Source organism: Sparus aurata, chromosome 20 (assembly GCF_900880675.1).
Source record: "Sparus aurata chromosome 20, fSpaAur1.1, whole genome shotgun sequence".
NCBI lineage: Eukaryota > Metazoa > Chordata > Actinopteri > Spariformes > Sparidae > Sparus > Sparus aurata.
In genome coordinates this window covers 10,166,176-10,188,276 of record NC_044206.1, presented here as the reverse complement: position 1 = coordinate 10,188,276, position 22,101 = coordinate 10,166,176, and the positions used below count along the sequence as shown (strand labels likewise).

The following is a 22,101-nucleotide window of genomic DNA, read 5'->3' as shown; positions in this document are numbered from 1 at the left end:
CGTTATAGGTAGAACAATATGTACTCTTCAACTCATTTTTATGTCTTAATAATCATGACTAATAATTTGAACTATGACATTAACAATGCACATTTTCTGGTTTTCTGTTCCTGAAAAGGATAAATAGTTTGTTGATTTAGGTTGAATATTAAATATTAAAGCTACAGCGATTTCTACATCGCCTTTTGTCTAAGGAAGAACAAGAATGAACTATGGATATTTTGTCACAATATAAAACAGACATCTAAAATGTTGATTTCAGTCAGAAATACATTTTGCGCAAAATTGTAATTACTGTTTTATGCTTTGTAGGGCACTGCACCTCTGACTTGTTCAGTATTTTTTAAATAGGAGTATTCTGTCAATGTTTATTTTTTAAAATTCTGATTTCGGCTAGTTTCAGTCCACCTGATTATTATAAGTCTGTTCCCTCTTTTTTTAGCTCTGTTTTGGTCTCCTCCAACTCCTGTGGAAAATATCTGGCTCTTTAGCTGCTTAATGTTTCACGTTGTTCCCCAGCTGCTAACGTTTTGTTTGTCAGCAGTTTGTTGCCGATCAAGTAGCTTAGCTGTAGCTGACACCGGTGCTGCAGGAAAGAAATGATGAGAGCCGTGAACCAGAACAGTGAAGCTGACGCTGTGTAATCTGTTGTTAACATGAAAATATGGGTTATTGTTGTTTTATCATTAGATAAAGATTGTGGTTTGGAGTTGAATGTCAGTTAAATAAACACATACTGTCTTGTGCTTCAAATAATTAGACTTTTTTTCTTTTTTTTTAAACCAAGACCAGGAACCCAACCACAAAAACCACAATCATGCTCTAGTTGCCTCCAGCAGACTTTCCATCGCAATAACAGATATTGATGGGAGTTAGAACATTTGGCATTATGTAGATAGAAAAATGTAATGTGGGTGGCAAGACACGTCTCCTGTGATTTCTAGAAGACAGGGCTGACGAGGGAGATTTTACTTTGGCATCTTTCCTTGGGTTGATGTTTTAATGAGGATTGCGTAATTCTGAGTGGTTTCTTAAAGCAGGGTGTTCGAAAAATTGTTTCCCAATGACTCATTGGGCTGCAGCGTTCCTTCTTCTACAGATGCAGGTCGATCGAGTCCTCTTCTGATAATTGATTTTACGGGCATAAGCATGACGGTGATAATGCCTGCAGTCCCTAAAGAGGACGCTGCGGCCGTACTGATCGCTTTTGATTTGATGGTCATGTTAGACTTGAAAACATGGTAGTGCTTATATAAACTTTAAAAAGACTTGACCTCGATTATGAAAACCTCATAATTATAAGTTTAGTTTACCCTGTTGTGTAACAAAAAGTGTTCTGGAGTTCTGCCTTTTCAGTGTTCTTCATTGAAGTCAGTTTGTAGTTCTTGGCAGAGCGGCCAGCCCGAAAGGTCATACATGGACTTTCACAATGATGCACTCTTTCTTGTAGGGCATCGGTAGAAGTTTACCTTACATGTTCTCTGTGAGGTCCATTAAACGTGCCACATTGTGCGGGCGCAACTCTAGTGTCATTCTGTTTGCACCTCTAACATAATCTATAATCCCTGCTAAATCTGTTCAGGACATTGGGAACTTGATGGCACTTTGGCCTCAGCTGCTCTTCAGCACAGGAAGGGGAGAGGAAAGAACCAATCGCCAAGTAAAATTGTGGCAGCAAAATCTTCCCAGTAAGCGTTGGAAAAGGAAATGTTTTAAAAATCCCAGTCACAGTGCATTCACTTATACTCAGGGCAACACCCAGTTTTAAAAAAGGAACAGGAGAAAGGAGCGAGTTTAATACAAAAGACTCAACTGTGAAGTAAAAATAGCACGCATGTGTGAACTTGCTTTTACGCTTCTGTGTCGCTGTCATTAATATGCATGAATGCTGTGTCAGCACAGGTGTAGCTGCCACGCTGTAAGAGGCGACAGGTTGGAAAATTGAAAAAGAAAAAATGCTAATAGTTAACATGAACAAAAAAAGAGTGAGAAAGTGGTGAGTAAATAGAACGTCCCCTCAGGCAGCCATATTAGTTTGAAAATGGTTGCTTCAGAAGGTTTTTCTGTTTTTTTTTTTGGCTGAAAGGAATCGAATCCCTGATGGCAATCATAATGTGCTTATTTAGACTTTGTTAGCTAGCAGCCTCTTGGCTAATTAAACGGCTAAGAAAGCTTTTTTTAAGCTAAGTTAACTGTTCTTAGAGTGGAAATGCAGAAGAGATTGTGGGACTAAAAAGTAGCAAAAAAATAAACAGCAAATGTCACATTTCTATTAACCTCCAAGCTATTTAGCAAGCAAAGAAAGCTTTTTTTTTCGATAGGTTTAGCTAACTGTTCTCACACTGCAGGTCTTTTGGTGTACAAGTGCTGGAAAAAAACAGGAAATGTAGGAGGACTATTAACTGTGTAGCAGCAATAAAACAATTCTATTACTGCGTTAACCTCCATCACAGGAATGTTATATTTTGCGTACCTTATTAGCATTTCATAATAAAAAAAATAATTAGCATAAAAAACATGCAGCATTACTGTCAGATATTTCTCATCCTTCACTCTCGGTGCCTCTTACGCTTTAATCCCTGTTACTCTTCCTCGCTCTCTTTCATCTGCTCATCTTCCCTCACATCATCCTGCTGTCTCTGGCGGCTCCTGTCACCAGCTTCTACTTTAGAAAAGACTAGACTGTCAGGCAGGAGCCAGACGTCCTCTCTGCTGAGAAAACTCAGCTCTATCCTCTTAAGTCCTGTACTAGCGGAGGAGTTGAGAATCCATTATACTCTCTCCAGTGGCATTGTTGGCAGTTGAATGCGCCATGATATCCGGAGTGATGAATGACAGCGCTGGCTTTTTTTCCTTAGAGAATTATTTTTTTTTCCATTAAGTCATTTCTGCTGCACTGCTCTGTAGTAACAAACCTGCAGGTAATTATCACCCAACTGTACAATTCTCTTCAGTTCAGAGGGCCATTATAGCGTCTTTCAGCTCATTGTTTTGGTTTTCTTTCACTGTCACCACTCTCATCACTATTGTTTTGAGACACAGCAGACGGCCATTTACAGCAAAAAAAATAAAAATAATAAAATGTGCCATTTTCAGACAGATTTGTTTTTGTACATCATTTGGGATTTAGTCGTTCAACTCAAAGAAATGCGTTTTTTTTTAAAACCCCCATCACTAGCATGAGAGGAAAGGTTCATTTCGGAAGCAATATAAAAACAAAAACAGGTCCAAAAATGCATGGCGACAAATAAATGAGGAGGCTGGCCTGCCAGGTGTTAGGCCAGTTCTGTGAAATATTTTGTTGAAATCCATATGAACCACTAATGTTATCCACTCTATCCACTCTCTCCTTTGGCTCTCTCCTATCCCCCCCCATGGCTCGGAGGCAGAGACATACAGGTAAACTAATGCAGATGTTTGGCATAGACGGACATACTCACCGACCTGCCCACCCTCACCCCATGCATAGTGGTATGAATTAACAAGCGCAAACATGAATGCTTATACGCACTTTTGCGCACATCGTCCCTGCAAGCCCACACAGTGAAACTATGCAAATGGGTGTCACATGTTGTTTAGACATGCATGTAACGCGGTAAACTGTTTATGATGGAGACAGAAAATGCGTCTCTTCCACGTTCATTTCCCTCCACACAGTGTGGTATTGTTTATTTTCTACTCTGCTGCAGTCAACTTCCTGTTGTTTCTTTTCTCCTCGACTCGGTGCTGCTTGTCTTTTTTTTTTTTTTTACCGCTCACTTTCTCACCTTTCATCTCCTCCCAACACGACATACAATCCTTTCTCTGCTTTATTCATCTCTCTCCATCTGTTGTTGTATTCTGCTCTTCTCCTCTCTGCCTTGATACGAACCAGAGACAGTTTGAGGCTGGAGGCCTCCGTTGTACTGTCATGTTAACACTGTGGTAGAACATTTCCAGCCATAATGAAAGCATACAGGACTTTTGAATATGTAATAAATTTTTTTATCACCAGAGTTTTTATTTGATGCGTTCAGATCGTGACAGGTGCCAGCAACAGTTGCCTTGAGGTTTAATTTGATAGCACTTTTTTTTTTTCTTCCTGTGCAGACTGTTTCCACGGAAAGGTGTGGGTGTGAAGCGAAGTGCACTCGGTCGGTCGGTCGGTCGGTCGGGGGTTTGAATATTCTGTGATATCAAAAGCTGCTGTTCCCCGAGGCCACATGTCAATCTACAGTAGGAAACACTTGATAGCAGTAGCCTCTGCCAGTCCTTTAATCATCTTTTAATTGCTTCACCAGGAGACATTTCTCACAGTTGGAAAGATCGGAGACGTTTTGACTACGCAAAAACCGGGAGTGGAGGAACGTGAGCCGTGGATTTTAACTTTCTCTGCTCTCGCCCTGGTTTCGTGGTACCAATTAAATCTCGCCTGATCGGGCAGCAGAGTAGAGACATGATCGCCCTCAGAGGCAGACAAAGCATGCAGGCCGGACCTCTGATCCGTTCTGATTGTCTGCGCTGCTGTTTATCTCTGTGCAGTTAAGCAGCTTTTTTTGTGCTGTTCCCTTTTGTATTAAGGCCAGAGGAGAAAAACATGTTTCTTAAGCATATAGGCTTCCTGTTCAGTTCAGTTATATCAGCTGCAGCTACAGATTATTTTCATTTACAGTTAATCTGGAAATCGGCCATCACAATTTCCTAGAGCGCAAAGGGATGTCATCAAATATCTCGGTTTGTCCGATCAAAGGTCCAAAAATCCACGGGTATTCACGTAACTAGAACATAAGACAAGTAGAAGCAGCATCATTTAATTTTGAGAAGATGGAACCGTTGAGTGTTTGTTGGCGGCTTCACATGCTGGCAGCCATGTACGTAAGTGTAGTTTTATGTGTCTGGAGGCTTTGGAGTGTCACTCTGCCCGGCATGCTCAGGTTATAAAAACTGATTAATAATCAGGGATCCTACAAATGTAGAAAAGAATATTTTTATCTCAAAAATAAAAACAGCAAAAATGTGTATCATTATTATTCATTCATTCATTTCGGGTCAACGCCACGGATGGGAAACTTTAATAAACGGAAACCTGCTCATCATTGTTTTAAAACTGCAGCTTATGACAGTGTTAGCTTGTTGCTTAAACGGTAATATACAAAGTCTCAACATTTCCCCCTCCTAGCGATCCCCTGTGGTACTAAGGCTGCGTTAGCAATATTGCTACTGCTAGCAGTCTGCCTACTGTCCAAAGTAAAAAACACTACCGAAAGAATCCCAATTTGATGTAGAAATCCAGATCTCAATACTATAAAAAGGCAGAGTAAAGCACTTGGTTGTTTTAATAAGTAGGCAAGTTTTGTTACTTACTGATCTAGCAGAAAGAATGCTGGTTTCAAGTCCTGTTGGTAAGGGGGAACACATATCAGCAGGGGAGCACACTTTAACACAACACCGGCGCTCTCCATCGACAAATTCCCATCTGCTCACACTTGTTTTACCTCTGTTGCTATCACTCTCTTCGAGTTTCCATGGTTATTCAAGTCGATCTCACTATGACATGAGGATTGTGACCGGGGAAAACAATACCTCTTCCTGCTCTGACTGTGTAATGGCAGGCGCACTTCGTTTGTGCCGTTATAGGACCTTCATTTTTGCGGATGGTGTCACTTCTCTACAGCCAATACACTCTGCAATCAGTATTTACTTCATAATGATAAGTAAGCAAAACAGTTGTATATTGCCAGTTCAAGTGAACATTTTAATTAAGATTATGCGACGTAGATAGGGCTGAGAGGAATCTGAACATCCTCCTATTTATACAAATTTAGCCCGCCTCGCTAACATTTCACCCATGCCTGCTGTGTTTCGACCCAGATGAGCTTACTGAATTGTGCATGAGCTCCTCTCGGGCAGCCTTTTGCAAATATTTATACATACACAGCACAGTTTACTTACATTTAATATGTAATCTGCTCCTTATGGTGTAAATATTTCATACACTTCATCATCATTCATTATTCACCGGCACATCACCGGTTGCAGAGGAAACCTCATGAGTTACACCGCCGTAAGACTTCGTAAACAACCTCAACAACACACTTTTGTCCACATAAGAACCGAAGACAGGTCCCTGACGTTTATGACATGATCTCACTGAAATGGGAGAAGGGCTATATGTTTTGGGGGGTTGTCTAGTGCAGGGTTGGGACAGGTGTACGGACTGGGTTGTGGATGATGATGATGCGCTGTATTAAAACCAGCCTGATCAACCGCGATCACAGCTCTCGTGTCTATCGTGCTGCAGCAGGCAGGAGTGAGTGGGATGAAAGGGCTGCAGGTTGCGGCACACAAAGACTTAGCGATCTACCTCAGAGCTAATCTTTGTTCATTCGATGCATGGCGCCTTGGAGAAGAGAGGAAGAAGAAGCTGACTGCTACAACTTGCACAATTCCTGATCATTGCATAACACGTGCCCTCAAGTACCACACGCTGACCAATATTACACGGCGGCACTTAATAAAAGACCACAATTTAATCTCGCTAGCTTGCAATTAAACATCAATAAAACAATAAATTCATATTGACTGTAAACAAACGATACCACCAATGGAAAGACCAGATTGTATTTGAGTGTTTTATGGCTTAAGGAGATTGCTTTACAGGAGAGGGTACAGGGCACTGGTTTTTTTTACTTCTGAAATGGATTCAAAAGCCTTTGAGAATTTCTCACAAAGGCAGATGGTGTAAGGATTGAAAAGCAGATGAAAAAAAAAGAAAACACTTTGAAAATGCTCGTCCTCTACACTAAAGTGAATGAGAAAACCAAGCTTCACCAGGGAGTGAGTACAGAATACGAGGCTTCAAAGACCGTTGTGCGACAGGAGGAGAGAGGTTCTCGGAAAGTCTGGTTTTGATTTTAAGAAGCGGTGGCAGAGATAGTGACAGCTGTAATTGGCATCTATTACACTGAGGTGTCACATTTGATGGTATTGTTTTGTAAAATGCCACATATACAGTAGCTGCAAGTAGCTGCTCCCTGTGTGTGTGGTTTTGCGTGCGTGTAATTTGGTAGAACTTGTGTCAGCGCCCTAGATTAACAGAGGCTGATTCAGTGAGGTGAATGAGAACACCAGGCGTCACCAGGCAGTGGGTAAGGGATACAAGGCTTCAAAGGCCTTTGTGTGACAGGAGGTAAGAGGGGCCTCAGAAAAGATGATTTGGATTTTAAGAAGCGGTGACAAAGATACAGACTTGTACAAAGCTAGAAATCAGCTGTGATTTGCATTTATTGTGCTGAGTTGTCAAATTTGATGGTGTTTTTTTTGCATGTGTCCTTTAAAATGCCAAATATACAGTAGATTTACCCGGCGGCATCCTGTGTGTGTTGTTTTGTGTATGTGTGTGATTTGGTAGAACATTTGTTAGCACCCCAGACTGACTAATGAACCGCTCGCTCTTGCGTCACCCATGGTGAGGAGATGAAAGGGCGGACAGGTTTCAACTCATCATGACCCCAGGTGTCTGCGGATTTTCGGAGAATTATCGAAACCCCTTCAGTTTGGTGTAAGCAGTCGTCTGTCGAGTAAAAGTTCAATCATGCCTTTTACTGTTCCCAAAATCCCAATCCTGAATGGGTTCAGGTAAATCAAACGTCAGATGTCTCGTTGGATTCATCTGCATAATGACTGCAGATATGAGACCATTAGCGTGTCGTACTCGACTCTGCAGAGGATGCTGGCATGATTACAGGAAACTGTTGGCGACAGTATACAAAGGATGATAATGTGGAGTCACAAAAGCATCAGGAAGTCAATAAGTCAAGTGGAATTGGAAAGAAATATTGACCTTAAAAGATCAGTCCTCCGCTGATTTCTCTCTTGATACCATTTGTCATGTACAGTATTTGCTCTCTGAAATAACAAATGTTCTGCTCCAGTTATGGCAGATGTTTAATCATTTATTTGTGTTTGTGTGAGTAGGTAGCAGCAGATAACACACACACGCACACACACATAACTACAGCGGGAGTATGCAAACAGAAAGGAAATGACCTGCAGTGTTATGACTGTAACATCTGGCACGGACAAGAGCCCAGGTCCTACAGTGGGGGGGGTGGAGTGTAGAAAAGCACACACAACGTAACTCACGGTTAATCTATGTGACCTACTCATGCGTTGTTGTATCAGAGCAGACGGGATGATGGATTTGCCTGTGAAAAAGGATCTGTAGATCATTCTGTAGGGCAGATGAACGCATTCATTTCACAAAAAACAGACGCTCTCGATGTGTTTCTCTATGTCCAAATGGGATTTGATGTAAAGTATGGTCGCCTCACCACAAACAGGAAGTAACACGTTTAGATTTAAGAGGAGAATACAAACAAAGTCACATTAGTGGAAAACACAAGTGTGTTGTGTGCAATTTATTGATATCACAGTGCAGGAATTTTGGATGCTGGAAGTTGAAATATTTTTAAGATGCAATATGTTGCAACTATTTGTTTAAAACATTCAAAAGTATCATTATCACGGCATCATATTGAATAACAGTTTTGATATTATGTCGCTTGTGTCGCCTGAAGCTAGCATGTTAACCAGCTAGCCCTGGGCCTGAAAACCTCCTTCTTCCAGTCATCCAAAGCTTCTGTGTTAGTGGTCTAAACGCCAACACTCCCCTGGTAGTGTGGCTAGCTGCACGGCTAGCTGGGCTAACAAGCTAACAGTAGCTATGCTGGCCTTTGAATCAATGGCAGTATGATTTCAACGGGCGGCCAATTCTTACATATGGAACCTCTTTTGAAAAACGACATTTCCCAAAATGTTTAACTATTCTCTAACCTGAAATACTGTCCTGAGTGTATTTTCTACGCTTGTTTTCAATTGTATATTGAATTGTTGGTCAGATAAAATACATTTTGAAGGCATCACCTAGAGTCATTGAGGAAACATGCTTAAAAGAAATCAGTCAGTGCAGTGTGCTTAACAATGTTAAGTTTAAGACCTCAGCTTCACCTGGAGCACGCAATTTTCTTTAAAACTGCAGTTGGGCAGTTCCCACAACCTCAACTTCTGCAAGTTGCAAGCACCATCCTGGAAAAACAGCATTAACCTGAAAGTTAAAATTGACCCATGGGTGCTGTTGAGCAGGTCGTAGTGCCTATTAGAGCAGAACAATGTCTGTAATGATGTTCGAACCTACCTGGACTGTCTGAGAATTAATCCGCTGCAGAGTCCCCAACCAATTAACTTGGACGTGCTCTGGTAATTGTCAGTTTTACTGCACCTTCCTCTTGGAGAACAAGGGAAAGAGGTTGACTCTTTACTTCCAATACACATTTACCTGTCCAATACAAAGAAATATCTGGTTGGACCTGAAATTTAGCAGGCACCTGGCTTGCACAGAGCCTGCACAAATGTAGCCAAAGTAGCCAAGGTTATCCTGGCTCATATAGGATTACAATATCCTCTTGTAATTTTAAGTTGGCAGCTATTGTTACTCGATGGCAATATCATACAGTTTTGAGTAAATGACTTTAGACAGAGTAATCTGTTAAAGATTCAAGGAAGCCAGACTCAGCCAAACCTAAGAATTCTGTTGCTATTTTTCAATCAGAATGTCAGGCTTTACAAAGCATGTCATGATGGTGTTTAGGCCTGTTCACACCTGCATTTGAAATGCAATTTCAATGTTAATGCACTTAATTCCAATAGAATGGCAGCGATTAGTGGATTAAGCCGCCAAGTAAATGCACGCAATTTAATTATATCAAGGTGAACTTTGATGAATTTAAACCTGAAAATGTGTGCTGCAAACCAATGGCGAGCCACCTCAACAGTGCTCTAGTTTATGGCAAGAGAATTTGAAATGGAGGAAGCTGTTGTAGATTTTTACCTGTGTTGCACAAGTTGCTTGTATTTCACCTCACCATATATGAATGGTTTATACCTAGGCCAACAAAGCAGTCGGTTGCAGGCAGTTGTAAGACAGGAGTGAATGGTCCGAATGCATCTGTTGAGTAAGCTCGGTGAATCATCCAGTTAGTGACCGAGCTAAGCTAACAAGCTTTCTAACTGACTGTGAACAAGCGTGATAGCTGGCTTAAATTTAGTTTTCTCTCAAAATAACTCTTTATTGAATGCCAGGCAGCTATAATGCTGGCCCTAATCTGGCTAGTAGGTGTGTTGGCTACAGTCAGTAAATCCTGGCAGTCATAGGCTAATTCAATTAAACAAAAAGCTAATGAAGAACTTATGTTTCAAACATTCAAAACTTGACTAAAATAACCAATAGAATGTGAAGAAGTGTGAGTTTTGACGTTATGAAGTCTCTGTCATGTGTTGCAGAAGCTAGCATGCTAACCAGTTAGCCATAGCTAAGCCCCCTCCAAAGCTCCCCTTGCTAGCAGCATAAACACCAACACTCCCGCAGTTTTTCGTAATGCTGGTAATATGCTGCCCCCAATTTGTTCCGATGATGAATTTGGGGTGGCCAATTCTTTATTGCACCTGTAAGCAGTAGAGTAAATGAGAAAACAGAAAGAGAGAAGAGAAGAAAGGAAGAGAATGGGAGGGGGAGAGGTTTAGAGAGTAAAAGGACACGGCGCAGAGATCTGCTAAACATAAAGATCTAGTGAATATTAAACGTATTGACATGCAGCCACAGTGACTCGCTGCCTCACAGACCAGAATCAGGGAGCAGTGTCAGGACAAGTCATGCTCGGGTGCCGAGAGGATGCCTTTGTTTAATTCTGTCCCGACATGTCAGGAACTGTCACCCTATGTAAGAAAGGATCCGGTTACGGCGCAGCGCTGCTGCAGTGGCCTATAGGCACATCAGGCTGCAGCGCTGCAGTTTCCTGTGATAATTCTTAGAAGGAAGCAGCTATCACCTGACACTGCTGCTGGTGTGAACCACAACAGCAGTCTTAGAGTGCTTCCTTGTCAGCTCAGATTTTCGATGTGATAAAACATGAGAGCTTGAAATATGTCGACTGCGATTTTTGAATCTAATAAAAAAAACAATTTAATTCTTAAAGGGGCACTTTGTAGTTTTTGAGATGAAATTCAAACTCATAATTTTAGTATTTTCAATATTAATGAGGTTAAAAAAAAATGAGTAAACAAGCTGTTCTCAGAGGAAAATAAGCTCCCTAGAAGCTTGAAGCTCGAAGGGTGGCAGGGTCCGCCACATATAAACAAAGTAAAACAGTATGACATTGTGTTGTCCTTTAAGGGCAGTTTGTTTATTTAGTTTTTTTAGACACAAACAATCGGTCAAAATGTATTCCCTAAAACTACAAAGTGCTCCTTTAAATTCCAGTACTTGGCCCGAAAAGGACTTTTTTGTGATCACAGTAACTTTCACTTCTTCCACTTTGACAGTGAGCATCTCGGTGTCTGAGACTTCCTGCTGGGTGCTGATGACACCATCGCGGTTATATATCCTCAACCAATCAGGGCCTCCGTCTGCTGACAGCAGGGTAATGCCATGTGGTGTGCAGCGCAGGGATTACATCCCCTAATCTGCCTGTCATGAAAACCAGACTTGATGAAAAAAAAAAAAAAAAGATAGAGATCCTGATCATGGAGTATCAAATGGCGGACGCCGGAAACAAGATGAAAAAGCGGCACAAAGCTGCTCTTCTTTAGCCGCATGGAGGATGGCAAGAACCTGTGGCGTGCGCCTGAAGCAGAGGCTGTCAAGTGAGTGTTCATGTGCTGTAATGCGTCTGAGCGTCGTGTGCACCGCTGCAGGATGCCCGACTGAGCGCGTCCATGCTCCTGTCAGCTCGCGCACAAACACCATTGCCACCGCAGAATAAGCAAAGGATGTGGTCGTGGATGGTTCTGGTGGAGGTTTTTCTATTTGCAGGGGTGTGTTTATCCCCTGTGACCGTAACAGAACACGCAGGCTTCCACATGTGACCACAGGGAGGCCAAAACACCGGCACGGCCAGCTGAGAGGAGAAAGGAATTAGAGTCAACTTTGTGTAACGTGGCTTTTGGTGCTACACGGGAGTATATTCAAACAACACAAAGAGAGTATCAACATTTCCTCAAAATGAAAATTGAGGAGGATAATTCGACTTGTCACAAGGTATTTGTTTAGTCAGGGTGCAGAGTTTAATGACACTGTGTGTATGTTGTCTGTCATTATCACATCCTTCACACCCTTCCTCCAGTTTTCTTCTTAGTCTTTCTCTTATACAGTCACGTTAGCGTCTCTCTGAGATTTCAGGCTAACGTTTGACATTGAGCGCCAGCCACATGATCTGAGGCTGTCGGGAATGTTTGTTTTGCAGCCGTCTAACAAAAGTATTTTATTATACAAAACCAAATCTTGACCTGATGATGACAGTGGCGGAAAAGTAAACAGTTCACCAGAGTCATTAGGATTCATCCTCTGGGCACTATGAATGTATTTCCGAGCAGAACAATTACTGTTGAGACATTTCAGGGAAGAAAAAGTGGCACAAGAGGAAAAGTGATCCCCCAAAGAAGATCCATCCAATAGTCGTGGAGACATTTTAATGTTTTGAGCCACAAAAGTCATTAGGATTCATCCTCCGGGCACCATTAATATTTGTCCCAAGTTTCCAATCCATCCGGACATTTTAGGACCAAAAAAAAAATTAAATGCCTGTTTACCCACGTTTAGAAAAAACCTGTGTGTACACGCTTAGTTTGGTGTAAAAGTGGTGTAAGTGTTGCAGATATGTCTGTATCGTCTATAATGGGGTGGCTGTAGCTCAGGAGGTAGCGCGGGTCGCCTAGTAGTCGAAGGTCACTGGTTTGAATCCCGGATCCCTCCAGCTGCATGTCGAGGTGTCCTTGAGCAGACTGGAAAAGCACTGTACAAATGCAAGTCCATTTACCATATATTGACTTAAGCTTTTGGTTTGACTTTAAACGGAAACGTTCAAATGCTACACACAGCTTTAACCTTTAGTGTCAAAATAAGAATCGACATCTATAATTTCTCCTTTTAGATCTAAATCTATTGGGGGATTACACAGGTTACATTCAGAAATCGATGAATGGCACGCAGCTCAAAAGATTTGTCTACATGGAGAATAAGGTGATCCAGTGTGAATCTAAATCAAAGACTGATACAGGGTCAGATCCGCAGTAAAAGACAGAAATACAAACATCCACACCTCTGGTAACCTCAGCAGATCAGTATGTGATGAACAAGCTGCGATGTGTTTGACAGTTGTGGGAACACGTGCTCAGCTCATGCTCTCGTTTGCGCTGTAACTCCCATCTGATGGCTGAGTAATCACACTTTTTTTTTATTTGTCCCACACCCACCTTTCTACCAGGAGCCACAGGTTCACACATGCTCTGCAGGCACCGCTGCAGAGCTTCCTGGGAAATGTAGGAGAACCTTATCTGACTAGAAAGGCAGTCTGCGTGAGAGCTGATACACCAGAGGAGAGGTTAATATTATTGAGTGTGAAACATGCACATAAATTGGTTTTCCCCCTCGGAGATGTAACCGTGCCAACGTTTGAAATCAAGAAGTCCTCCAGCTGCCCGTGTTGAATGTCTTTCAGCCCCTTCAACTCAGCTTTGGCCAGAATTTTTAATATCAGCTCCACGTACGATGGAGATTATTGTTCGGCTGATTGCTTCGTGGCGAGAGAGGGGAGACTATATAATTTCACTCGCAGCAATGATTCCCAGCTGAGATCTACAGGAGCGCCTCATTGGTGGTCGCTCGTTAAAGCTCACCCGGGCCCGACACAGATGTCCCATTATTTGCTAATAGTTCTTCCACTTCTGCTCGATGACTTCCCCTTGGCCCGAGAGACGTTACTTCACATTAAATGTCGTTTTGGATAAGTGGACGAGGGGAAATACATTTGGAAAAGACCACGTGTGTAGACAGATGATACAGACAAGCAGAGATGCTTCTTTTTTGTTCAGATATACTACAGGCTTTTATTATAGGTAGAGCATTACTACTTTGGCCTCGTTCATGATACCCTCAAGAGACAGAATCTACTTAATTTATTATGGTCATTATTTGTCTGATACTTAAAACCAGTAACACATGTGGATAACCCGACTCCCTCCTTTAGAGCTCTAGAGAACGACACATGCACATTTTCAGCAAAAAGTTGAATATCCTCTTGTAAATTTAAATACATTTTGCGTATTCGCATCCTTTAATAGATTTAATAGACACAAATATACGTCTGTTCACATCTTTGCATTGGCCTCTGCGACACAGTACCTACAGTACACAGCCACAGGCACTGCAGGCCTATTAAGATTTCCACTCCTCTACTTGTTAAAGCAGCAACTTTGCAAGATATGACCAGAATTTTTGTTCAAGACATTTAAAAAAATGGACTAACATTACCTACAGAGCGAGAAGAACCAACAGTGTTATGTCAAAGACGTCTATGTATTGTGTTGCATAGGTGTCTACTTAAGTTAGCATGCTAACAGCTACCAAAGGCCCTACGAAACCAATTTTCCTAGTGGCCACACCTTGTAATTACATCGTCATGTGATGCAATGTGGCCCCAAAATAAAAACAAATGTTTAAAACAATTAAATTATTTTATTCTCATTCAAGTTAGCCTGGTGTTAAACAGGAAGTTAGCCGACTTGGTTGGCAGAAGTCTCTAGTGGGCACGCTCTATGGGAACCCCGGCCAGAAATCAAGCGTATTTGTTTCCTTGGCTCAAGGAAAGTTTTTAAAATATATAACCTCCATGGACCAAAAATTCATAGCAGGAAGTCAAAGTTGACTTTGCTTGCAGTTACTTGCTCAATGGGGAAAATCTGTTTTTGCTGCAAAACCGCAAGTGGCCACTTGGCGTGGCAAAACTGGAAGTGATTAATTGTCCAAGGCCAAGGAGCAGTTTGCAAGGCGACTATATTATGTAGACTTAGAGGTTATGTTCCGTCCTGGTCTTTAATTGATTTACAATCCCAAGCAAACTAGTTAAGTCGAGATAGTATTACATCCTCCTTGAGTTTGCAAGCTAAGCAATGTGTTGTGTGAGAGACCCTGATCTTACATTAAGTGTTCCTTTTTCCTTGCAAAACAAGGACAATGCTGTTTCTTTGTTTCGGTCATGTTGTGGGGTCATCTTGTGGCAGCGTCTCCAACCAAATCACGAACCCAACGTTAACTCAATTAGCCAGCTAGCCACAGCTGATACAATCTGCCAGCTACAGCTATTTTAACTTGCTAAAAACCAACAGTCGACGGCTTGAGAGGTGCCTGCTTCTACGTCAAGAATCTGTCTACAATCAATGACAGCATTGTTTAAAATAATGAATTTCAAGTGGTAAATGTGGTTCAACAGTCAGTCAGATTGCGTGTTGGTTGCCCAGGAAGCTTTATATAGGCGTACTTATTCTTTTCTGGCAGGGCTGAATATGTGGCGGTGAATTGGAGCCTCAGCACTTTTTTCCCAATGAAGTGAGGAGCTATTCAGTCATGATAGTAAGCAGCAGAAAAGGTGCTGAGTGCGTGCTCAGCAGCTTTAAAAAAAAAAAATGCACAAGTCAACATGGAAAGAAGCAATCTGTGTTTGTGTTGGCTTTTCATATTAAATGCTGCCTCGCTGGCTCACTGACCTTCATAGGGATGGTGAAACTTGATTATTCCCATAAACCTCCCACTGAACAGTTTAAACCAGGAAAACCCCTTTCTCTCTCCAAACGTCTTCCTTTACCCGTAAACCCATTAAAGCAGCAACAACAGGATAAGTGGAGGCTTTGGCTGACTATTCTGTGGCTCTCCCTCTGTTTGACACACTGTCTGTTAGTAGGTGGCCTCCTACACTCAGACTGCTAATCCTTCAGCCTGTCTTTGTGCTGGGAGGGCATGCCTGTGTGCCTTCTTATTAGAAGCCTAGCAGCATCTAGTGGTGCCGGAGTGTAGCTGCACTGCTGCCGTTCCACTACACTGCTGAATCGCCCGCATTGTCCAGAGCTCCAGTGGCGCAATCGGTCAGGTCGCGGTACTTATAAGACAGTAGCCAGCGGAGCGATGCCGAGGTTGTGAGTTCGAGCCTCACCTGGAGCACCGGAGTTTTAATCTGGGCCGTCACAGGTCAAACTCTGGCACGTTAACAGAAAGGAGCCTAAGAGATTATACTGCAGTGTGCCTCTGTTGTTGGTTACATTGAATCACCCAGTTTGATATGAACCCTCTACAGCCAATTCACATGATATTATTCAGCATGATAGAACTACGTACAAGGCCGCTCTCTCATTTTACCAGTTTAACAATGCAGGAACCCAAAGTACATACAAAATGACACAGGCACCTACAGAAATGTTTGAAACTAGTGATAATGAGTGATAATCATTCAAGATGTTGTTATGAGATTAAAATAAATATTGTTCCAGTATTTTATATACAAATACAGCAGAAGAATGTGAGCAATAAAACTATGATGCAGTCTATTTTTTGAAGGGTATTGTTTCTTGAACAAACAAAAAGTTTTGGGATCCGCTCTGGGATTATAGGTCGGGCAGGCTGAAATCGTAAAGGGTTGGGAATGAGACACAAAAATCAGCATTTACATTTTTTAAATGAATCCTCCAGTGATCCAGTTGAGACAACTAGAGAACCAACAGGTCTACACAGTGTCGCCCCTGGGTGCATGGTGCACCGACTGAATGGACTGGACGGGGTCCATGGAGTTATTTATAATTAGAAAAGCCCAGTGTAGATGGTGTCACTCTGCCTTATGTGGCAGATTATCAGGAGGAGACGCTGCAGGCGGCCGGCAGACTGGCAGTATTAAACGTTTAGATTAAGCTGTTCCAAACCCGAGACGTGGATTACTGTTGATTCTGTTCACACTCTGTCCACTGTCCGTAATTACTCAACAGACAGTCAAACCTTTTATTTATTTTATTTTTTTTGTGCCATCTTGTGTCTGTGATGATATTTTGACTGAGTGTTGTCCTACAAACCCATTTCCCCTGTCTGTGTCATGCAGCTGGCAGGCGTAGGGGGAGCTAGCGAGCATGGATGAGCCGGGCAGCCGGAACAGCAGCCTGCAGAGGAAAAAGCCACCATGGCTCAAACTGGACATCCCGACCATCCAGCTGACGCCCGACGACACGCCTGCGCACATGCAGGTAAGAAAACACAAGAGTCAGATACAAGTCAGAATACTGTAAGTGAAGACTATCACGTATTTTACCTTCACATACTAATGCATCATGTGTTTGTGTGTGTTACAGCCGGTGAAGCGCCTGCGCAGTGTCAGCATGCCGGGGGAAAACCCTCAGACCTGCATGGCTGCCTTGGAAACTTCCAACAACTACCTCAGACCTCCTCTGGAGAGACTGCCCTCCTTCACACAGTCTATCAAGAGGTTAGAGACACTTCTGTCCTCTCTGCTGATGTTCTCCAGCTGCTAATTTCCTCCAGCATGTCATCTGCTTTCTTATTCCAACAATTCTCCCCCGCTGATAAATCTTTAATAGAACTAATTTAAGCTGCTGCCTCCTTTCTGATTCACGCTTATTAATCTTCCTCCCCTGTTCTTCTCTCTTCTCCTCCCTTTTTCTTTGATTTTGCTTTCTGCGTTTTCCCCCCTCTGCCTCCCATGTCTTTTTCTCTACTGTGTCAATGTGTGTTAAGTGAGAAAAGGGTGCATTTTGAGCGGGTCAACACAGTTCCCCCGAAGGGCCAGAGGGGCCCCAAGAGGGTGTCGTCCGTGCGGAGGCGGTCCTGCGTCCCCAAAATACTGACCCGACGGCGCTCATCCATACCCAAACAGATCATCAGGTACAGGCGAGGTGGAGGAGGGAGGGAGGGAGGGAGGTGAAGAAAAATGAGATGGGCCTTTCACTTTACTGGAATTATGGTCCAATTTACACCTGTTGTTAGCGATATTCTAATAAAAACAAAGGATTGAATGTGTAATGTAATGTACAGAGAGGACAGGTCTCTCCTAACGACTAACCCATAGAAAAATCTGCAGTTTTAGTGCCGTTTAGCTCATTGTTTTGGTTTCACTGCGCCACAGTGCCACTGTTTTGGTTCACTCCCACTGCTCTAATAGTGTGGTTTTAAATTTTGAGCAACAGTCATACCTAAAAGTCACCTATTCAGCACCAAACAGCAGACAAAGCTAGCATGAGCTGGTGTATAGTGGCGCATAGTAGCAGCTAAAAAGACAGATGTTTTGGTGAGATGAGTTGGTGGAGACCAAAAACAGAGCTAAAAAAAGAGAGTGAGACCCGACTCCAAATGGACATTAAATGTGCCCTATATCTGCTTGATGTATAAAAGTCCACAATATTAACTGAGAGGGTTGCATATCATTGTTTGAAACACATATTTTCAGCACATATAAAACTGGATAGAGTGCATACCTCCGCCAAGGTCCAGCATGCTCCTTTAGGTCAAACGCGATAGCCCTAATTTTAAACCATACATAACTCAATAATTCATGCTTGCTAGATCTAGAATCCTCATCATGTACTACTGACTCAGAGATACCAGACACCTAACACCTGATGTTTTTCACCAAGATCCATAAATCAGCCAAAATCTTGAAAATCTTCCAATGTTTAAAGAGAGTTATCCTGATCTGCACCAAAAGTTAATAGGGTCTATTCTGCGCTGAGACTCATTCTCCATCCAAGTTTGGTGGAAATCCGTTCTTTAGTTTTTGTGTAATCCTGCTGACAAACCATCAAACGGACATGGGTGAAAACATAACCTCTTTGGCAGTGGTAATAAGGGCTTTCCCCAAAAACATTATGGGGCCTTTGATGCTTCAACAAGTCTTGAACTATTGAGTGAGTACGGAGTATCGCCACAGCCCCGTGTTCCTGACACTGCATCTGTAGAAATGCTCTCACGCAACCATGTTTTACACATCACCTGCAGATTCCTGGTTTTATTTGTGCGGCTTTTGAGATGCATGCGTCTCCCTTTTTCAGAAAAACCCTCAGAGCACTCTAATACTAATTTGGACAATGATTACCATGGCAACGGTCCAAGGTTCAAAGCATTCAGGCCAGCCCGACTGGAAATGTACCGTTGTTTCTTTAACAAAACCGTCTTTTTTCCTGCTTGATGTCTGTGTCGACTGACAGCCTTTCAGTCCGCCGTCGTCTCTTTGTGTCACAGATGTGGCGCTCTGAACAACCTGTGTGACACATGAAAGCTGCTCATAGGCTCTCTCTCTCTCACACACACACACACACACACACACACACACTGGCATCAGTGTCAGTCCAGGTGGCACGCAGGATCGCATGGTTGGAGGCAGACGAAATAATACAATTACTCACAGAGGCTATCTGTGTTCCTCACGCGGCGTGCAAGCCACATCAAAAGCAGCCCGTCCCAGCTGAATGTAAACGTTTGAACGGCGAGCCAAAACTGAAAAACCTTGAGACCTTCAAAGGAGCGCCTTAACTTCATCGTGCAGAGGTTTAGTAGCCTCGTACATGGGTGTGTGTGTGTGTGTGTGTGTGTGTGTGCGTAAGAGAGAATTAATGCGCTTGATGTTTATGAGAGGATGTTTTATGCGTGTTGTCGGGGGGGTCAGCTGAGGCGCCTCCTCCTCAGACGAGAGTGTAAATACAGGATAAATCTTTTGCTCTTCAAACTAAGTGTGTGTCGGTGTGTGATTCGCCGCAGACTTGCTGCTCGGAGGGGGAACAGAGGGAGGGCGCGCTGACATTTGTTGAGCTGCGGGACAACAACAACAGAAAAAAGCTCGTCATGAGTCATTTTTCATGAAAAGGAGCCGTTAAACAAACTGACCTTAAAGGATGACACGACTCCATGCTGATTTACTGTTTATATTTGGCGGACCCCGCCACCTTTCTCCAAAACTACATAGTGCCCCTTTAATTTTTGGGCCATGGGTTGACAATAAGTTACCTCAGTTGCACTGGTGGCTCGTGATCATAGGTGTTTGCGCTGAACTTCACACGCCCAGTCAGACTTCTTTTTGACTGTGAAGGTGGGGTTCAGGCTAAACCATCAAGTGTGTGTGTGTGTGTGTGTCGTGTCCAGGCATGTCTCAGCACCCTCCCTCCCTCCTAATATGTATGATGTCCCGTCTCTCCTCCTTCTAATCTGCTGTTTCCTGTGGAGCACTGGTGTGTCAGAGGGAGAACTGGTGTTTACACACACTAACACACAACACCAGACAGAGTGAGTGAGAGAGAGAGAGAGAGAGAGAGAGAGAGAGAGAGAGAGAGAGAGAGAGAGAGAGAGAGAGAGAGAGAGGGACCTCACTGACAGAGACCGTTGGGGCTCTTAATGGGGGAACCATTGAGTTTGACAAGGACCAGAGCTGCTGTCCTCTCTGCCCAGTCGGTCACATCCTTTTTACGCGAAACTCCAGAGGAGGGATACTTTGGAGGCCTGCCAGCTCCGGACACATTCACACACTCCCTCACACACACACAGTCATCTGGAAGCTCGTCTCAAGTTGTGCTCTCGGGAGGACGCATGGTCGGGAAATTTAAGAGCCTGGTTGACCAAGTCCAGCTGGTGGAAGACTGGAAGCCCTCTCAGTGAGGGAGCTCATTGTAGAGATGCGATTCCCGGCAGACAGAAGAGATCGCTGCCGGCTTTCCCTCTAACCTTTGATTGTGCTGGTGCGGGAGGCCACACATGCAGTCCGGACATGCGGTGATCATCCTGTCTTTGTGTAACAGTGTGTGCGTTACAAGGTACTGCTGCCCAGGATATCAGGAAATCCCCTGATGGAACACTGTATGCGTGAGCCCCGGGGGATCAGTTTGCGCTCGGCAGATCAGGGTTTAGTCCTGGTCAGGGGGTGAAACAGGGACAGTGTGACGCTGGTGATGGAGGATATACAGCTCCACAGTCCCTTCCCCACTCAGGTATGACCCAGACCCTGAACCCCTCCTGGAGCTCTCTAGACAGGTGAGTATGCTGCGATAGAAGTATGCTGGTCTGAGTCAGCTTCAGGCAGTTTGGCAAGAGGATGGAAATGTTGAATAAAGCTGCTGTTTTTCATTTATTGTGCAGTTTGGTTAGACTAAAGTAGCCTACAAAATGTTGGTTAGACTGGCAGAACGTTTTATGATTGCAGTCATCTACATGAAATACTGCTGGCACTTTCTGTTCACAGTGGGCACAGCAGTATCCAGAAACTTAAAGGAGCAGTACGGCATTTTGGGAATGCACTTTTATTTGCGTACCAAGGCTTTGATGGGAAGACTGATACCACTCTCTGGTCAGGGCAATAAAAATACATCAACAAGAGCGAGCAGCCACTCAGCTTGGCATAACTTTAAGTTAAAAATGGTAAAGAGAGCGGAAAACAGTTTGCCAGGATTCTGCTGTAAAACCAATTAGCATGCTACAGTATAAGTATTACAGTATGTTATAGTATTAGTAGTATTACCAGAGCAGCAAAATGTAATTAAAGGATAATTTCACCCAAAATTGAAAATTCAGTCATTATCTTCTTTTTCCTTGTGCCGGGGGGAAGTCGGGGATGTTCTGGAGTTTAACAGGAAACCAATGTTGAAGCATTCTCCTAAACCGCTGAAGTAGATGGGAACCTGTTTTAAAATGAAAAAAAAAAAAACATCAAATACAGCTCACCTGTCTCCGGAAAACTCCTGATCCCACATTGATTTCAAAAGATGTTATCTAGAGCCTTAGCTTAGCTGCTAAGCTACAATCATTAGCGTGCACTGTCTGAATCTTTTTGCTATTTTTGTTGTAATTATTTGCTGTGAAGCTCCAGAAAAGCCTCATGGACTATGCTTTTCCCTCAACATGTCTTAAAGTACGCTGCTGATCACCACTTTAGATATTTTCTGTGCAAACATACTGCTGGTCTTCAGGGGTTTACAACACATCCGACAAAATCTCTATAGAAAACGTTTATGTGCACCTCATTCCTGTTGGCAATCATTTTATGATGATTTGTTAGAAAATCAAGTTAAAGTGTATTATTTGGTGCACCTAAACGATAAGTTACCCCGGCGCCCTGCTTTATGATGATGTAACATTAAAACCCTTTTGTTGGTGGATGTATCCAATCAGAAACCTAATACCTATTATCATCCTCTGTTTGTTCAGTCGCCGTGTTTGTTCGGATCGTGCATTTGCCCTTTGGCCTTTCCTTCCTG

At 43.0% G+C, this 22,101-nt stretch overlaps 1 protein-coding gene across 5 annotated transcripts in view; it reads left to right on the top strand.

The window, feature by feature from the left end:
- The window catches only part of rhbdf1b (rhomboid 5 homolog 1b (Drosophila)), a 41,350-nt gene that overhangs the window by 8,835 nt on the left and 10,414 nt on the right, over window positions 1–22,101 (top strand). For 2 of the 5 annotated variants that reach the window (XM_030400902.1, XM_030400900.1), the window contains exons 2-4: window positions 16,953–17,094; window positions 17,200–17,333; window positions 17,603–17,749. In XM_030400902.1, coding sequence (XP_030256762.1) covers window positions 16,981–17,094; window positions 17,200–17,333; window positions 17,603–17,749 — 395 coding nt within the window. In that variant the 5' untranslated portion in view covers window positions 16,953–16,980. Of the gene's footprint in view, window positions 1–16,952; window positions 17,095–17,199; window positions 17,334–17,602; window positions 17,750–20,203; window positions 20,882–22,101 lie in introns of those variants that run through there. The other 3 variants (XM_030400901.1, XM_030400904.1, XM_030400903.1) reach the window with 2 other exon arrangements.